The 5,000-nt window shown below is 52.0% G+C and overlaps 1 protein-coding gene across 1 annotated transcript; it reads right to left on the reverse strand.

Moving 5' to 3' along the window:
* Nucleotides 1-539: 539 nt before the first annotated feature.
* On the reverse strand, nucleotides 540-1,652 carry LOC308317048 (CMP-sialic acid transporter-like; the record flags this gene model as incomplete). Its single annotated transcript, XM_080765839.1, has 1 exon — nucleotides 540-1,652. The coding sequence occupies one exon, from the start codon at nucleotides 1,650-1,652 to the stop codon at nucleotides 540-542; it is 1,113 nt and encodes a 370-aa protein (XP_080621965.1).
* Between the last annotated feature and the right edge of the window lie 3,348 nt (nucleotides 1,653-5,000).

The raw sequence follows: 5,000 nt of genomic DNA on the forward strand, positions 1-5,000 counted from the left end.
CTGGGGTTGGTCGCTTCAATGCATCATTGCAGGAGTGGGGATTGGCAGACAGTGGGGCATGTGAGTGCGGTGCCCCTGAGCAGACCGCCGACCATGTCATCTTCACCTGCCCCTTACACAGACCGCCCTCAGAGGACCATGTCATCTTCACCTGCCCCTTACACAGACCGCCCTCAGAGGATCATGTCATCTTCACCTGCCCCTTACACAGACCGCCCTCAGAGGATCATGTCATCTTCACCTGCCCCTTACACAGACCGCCCTCAGAGGACCATGTCATCTTCACCTGCCCCTTACACAGACCGCCCTCAGAGGATCATGTCATCTTTACCTGCCCCTTACACAGACCGCCCTCAGAGGATCATGTCATCTTCACCTGCCCCTTACACAGACCGCCCTCACAGGATCATGTCATCTTTACCTGCCCCTTACACAGACCGCCCTCAGAGGCCGGCCTCTTTGACCTGGGACCAGAGATGCGGGCGTGGCTCCGCGACACCGAGTTGGACCTCTAACGTTACACGAAAGAAGAAGAAGCCTCAAACAATGGATTCCTCCTCATCTGAGGCTGGCCTCATGGGCAACTTGCACATGTTCTTTGGAAGAGCATACAGGCAGATGGACGCGCAGACGAGCAATGTTCCAAAGGCAAAGATGAGGTTTATCCGGAGGCCTAACAAAAGGACCGAAGCCACGGTTGAGATAATGATGGCAGCCACGGAAGCGAAGTTCTTCACAATGTTATCCGTGTACTGTATCACGATGGCTGCATACATACCCCCCACACTGGCCAAGCCCACTACTAACCACACCCAGGGTGTGTAAGCAAAGTAGAATCCTTTATCCCAGATGATGGTCCTGTTGGCCTCCGACATGAAAACGACAGCAAAGGTGATCGGGATGCCAGACAGGTACAGCTGGATGTTTCTCACCCACAGGGACTTTGTTTTATGTGGACTCTTCAGTACCTTCTCAAAGTAAACGCCTGCAAGTCCAGAACACAGGACAGCGACAATAACGGCTCCAAATCCGACGAGAGGGCGTTGGTCCCCGGGAGTGACTTCTTCAGGTTTCCAATGGACAAGGGTGGCACCCGCGGAAAGCACTACCACAGAGATCCACTGGCGTGCGCTGAGAGTGCTGCGCAGCAAGTAAACTGAACAAAGGGCTGTGCAGAGTATCTTCAACTGGTAGGTCAGCTGAAAGGTGGCTGCGTCCAGGTTGCTCAAGGCCAGAAAGACCATGTTGTTCTGGACTGCGTACAGCACAGATACAACGCACAGTTTCAGCAACTCTTTGGGAATGAATACATGTTCCACAATGGAGCTTCCCAGGCGTCTGAGACCGGTTTCCTTTGCCATCATGCAGAAACTCAGTAATAACTTAATGAGCTCAGCAGTGAACACAACAGTAGCTGGGACATAGAGAGCTTGTCCTGTTGTTCTGGTGTACCGCACTGCCACTGCATTCGATGCTGCGATTGTTGCCATAACGCCCAAGCAATACAATTTGAACAAGAGACCGGCCCGGGCGGTTCCCCGAGCTGCCTGTTCATGAGGCACCGTTCCTGGGTGGAGAGAGCCGTCGTTAGCCATGGTTCTTTTGTCGTGGATCGGGGCTGCAACAATGGGGTCATTAGAGGGTTGGTTCATCTCGACGCCTTCTGATTTGTGTAGCTCGAGTCATCCATTATATATCCTATATGTCCTGTCATACTCCTGACGTCACCAGTCCATATATAGTCCAGTCCTCAAAAAAGGAGGACTGTAGCATGCTGTAATAATGAAACTTGTATTTCATTAAGTGTGATTGCCCTGAGGGCAATCACACTATTGCTTGCTTGCTTTTGTACCAAAGACTGTAAAAATGGGACCCAAAATGCCTCCCTGCTTGGCACTCAGCATCAATGGGTTGGATCGGGGGGGGGTCAGTCCCTGCTTGGCACTCAGCATCAATGGGTTGGATCGGGGGGGGTCAGTCCCTGCTTGGCACTCAGCATCAATGGGTTGGATTGGGGGGGGTCAGTCCCTGCTTGGCACTCAGCATCAATGGGTTGGATCGGGGGGTCAGTCCCTGCTTGGCACTCAGCATCAATGGGTTGGATCGGGGGGGGGGGGGGGGGGGGGGGGTCAGTCCCTGCTTGGCACTCAGCATCAATGGGTTGGATTGGGGGGGTCAGTCCCTGCTTGGCACTCAGCATCAATGGGTTGGATCGGGGGGGGGGGGGGTCAGTCCCTGCTTGGCACTCAGCATCAATGGGTTGGATTGGGGGGGGTCAGTCCCTGCTTGGCACTCAGCATCAATGGGTTGGATTGGGGGGGTCAGTCCCTGCTTGGCACTCAGCATCAATGGGTTGGATCGGGGGGGTCAGTCCCTGCTTGGCACTCAGCATCAATGGGTTGGATCGGGGGGGTCAGTCCCTGCTTGGCACTCAGCATCAATGGGTTGGATCGGGGGGGTCAGTCCCTGCTTAGCACTCAGCATCAATGGGTTGGATTGGGGGGGGTCAGTCCCTGCTTGGCACTCAGCATCAATGGGTTGGATCGGGGGCCAAATCAACTAATGATTCCCGAACGTGGCACACGCTTGAGCCACTCGACCGGAGTCCATCAGGACTCTACATCATGCATGCTTTCATGGGACTTTTCTGTGTTCGCTGAAAACAGCTGATCTATAAGCTCACAGCTTGTGGATGCTGTGGTTTACATAGTGCTGTGATGCTGTATACCGTATAATTCCCAGTAGGCCTACTATACAGTAGACGAGTTACCGTATATGTGCGTTTGTGCATGTATATATACAGTACAGTATATACAGTATACTGTTCAGTGACTGCATATGAGCCTGGTTCATACACTGTACTGCGTGCCGGATTATGAGCACAACCGACTCCCCATTGTTGAAACGAACACGCTTGCTTGACTATCTCTCCCCGACTGCTGTCAGCAACCTGGCGGTGCAGATACACGTATACACGGAACAAAAGAGAGAGAGAGAGAGAGAGAGAGAGAGAGAGAGAGAGAGAGAGAGAGAGAGACTTGCAAACTGCACCGACAGGTTCTTGGCCTATCGTTGAGCTCGCTAGCCAGCAGACATTTGCCCAGGTGGAGAGACGGGTATACAGTAATGTATTGTTGGGCTGATCATCTCCTGGCTCTCCATGACTCTCTCTCTCTCTCCTCCACTGGGTGAAGCTGCACTTCACCCAGCATGAACCGGCTCAGCGCCATTATTCATTCCGACGGCGCGTTGGTCCAACTGACGCCAGGGCTCCACCGGGCGCGTTTGGGCGCGTTGCGTCTCCGCCACGTGCGTCAAAAAACGAACCGGTTAAATTTCCATGGTGACGGAGAGGGGAGTGGAGCCACCCTTCATTGATTAAAAAGGGAACATTCTGTGACGGTGACGCGACGCGGACGCGCCCGGTGGAGCCCTGGCATCAGTCGGAACTCAATTAGAGTAATCCATAGACATACAAAACTTCCACCAGTGTGATTCTCCATCCCCTGGGTGTCTTCCTGCCCTGCGTGTCTGTATCTAAGCCAATCACACGTCACTGGGTGTCTTCCTGCCCTGCGTGTCTACTCTGTATCTAAGCCAATCACACGTCACTGGATGTCTTCCTGCCTTGCGTGTCTGTCTCTAAGCCAATCACTGGATGTCTTCCTGCCCTGCGTGTCTGTCTCTAAGCCAATCACTGGATGTCTTCCTGCCCTGCGTGTCTGTCTCTAAGCCAATCACTGGATGTCTTCCTGCCCTGCGTGTCTGTCTCTAAGCCAATCACTGGATGTCTTCCTGCCCTGCGTGTCTGTATCTAAGCCAATCACACGTCACTGGATGTCTTCCTGCCCTGCGTGTCTGTCTCTAAGCCAATCACTGGATGTCTTCCTGCCCTGCGTGTCTGTCTCTAAGCCAATCACTGGATGTCTTCCTGCCCTGCGTGTCTACTCTGTCTCTAAGCCAATCACACGTCACTGTATAGCGTTGTCTAGTCTTGTTTAAATGACTGCATGTTGCTTAATTCACACTTCTGTCGGAGGGATCTATGCTGCCTCTCGCCAAAAAAAACCCCAACAGCCCTGATGTTCGCCATGGCAACGGCAGGCAGGGATGGTGATTGGCTGTGGCCGTTATCATTCCTGTCAGGACAGGTGTGAGAGGATAGTGTTAAAGCTGGCCCTTGATTGGCTCAAACCACCAGGACGTCCACAGATCCCTCGTCCGCCTGTTAGCATATATACCGAGAGACGGAGAGAGAGACAGAGAGATTTGAAACTTTTCCAATTTTGAATGAGAAATTATATTGAGATTGTGTGTGTGTGTGTGTGTGTGTGTGTGTGTGTTCACATGCACGCTACAGAGGTATCCAATTAGTCAAGCACATACACAGTGATTACATGTGGACAAGTGCACGCTCTCACACAATCCTATAGGTCGATGGGTCCCATCTGTCTCTATATAGTTGGCTGTGTACCTACTGTGTGTGTGTGTGTGCGTGTGCGTGCGCACATGCTTGCCTGCCTGCGTGCGTGCGTATGTGCGTGCGTGCCTCTCACCACAGTGGAGAGCTGCCATAGGGTGTTAACAGCACCATCTGCCTCTGTCCAACGCACGCACGCACTCACGCACTCATGCACTCATGCACTCATGCACACACACACACACACACACACACACACACACACACACAGCGGGCCAAATCTTATCCCTCCAGCCAGAGAGAGGAGAAAAAGATGGAGGAATGTTCCGAACGAAGAGCTAGAGACGACTGAACGAGAGTGAAGAGGAAAGAAAGGCTGTGTTTACTTGAGTGGAAGTAGTAATACCACCATATAATACTACTATATACAACATAATACCACCATATAATACTACAATAATACAACACGTTACTTGAGTAAAAGTACAAAAGTATTGGCATCAAAATATAATTATAGGCCTACAGTACCAAAGCAAAAGGGCAATGGGACCTTAAACGAAGGTCCCATTTAAACATTTAT

Source organism: Protomyctophum bolini (assembly GCF_963924005.1).
Source record: "Protomyctophum bolini genome assembly, chromosome: 6".
NCBI classification, from domain to species: domain Eukaryota; kingdom Metazoa; phylum Chordata; class Actinopteri; order Myctophiformes; family Myctophidae; genus Protomyctophum; species Protomyctophum bolini.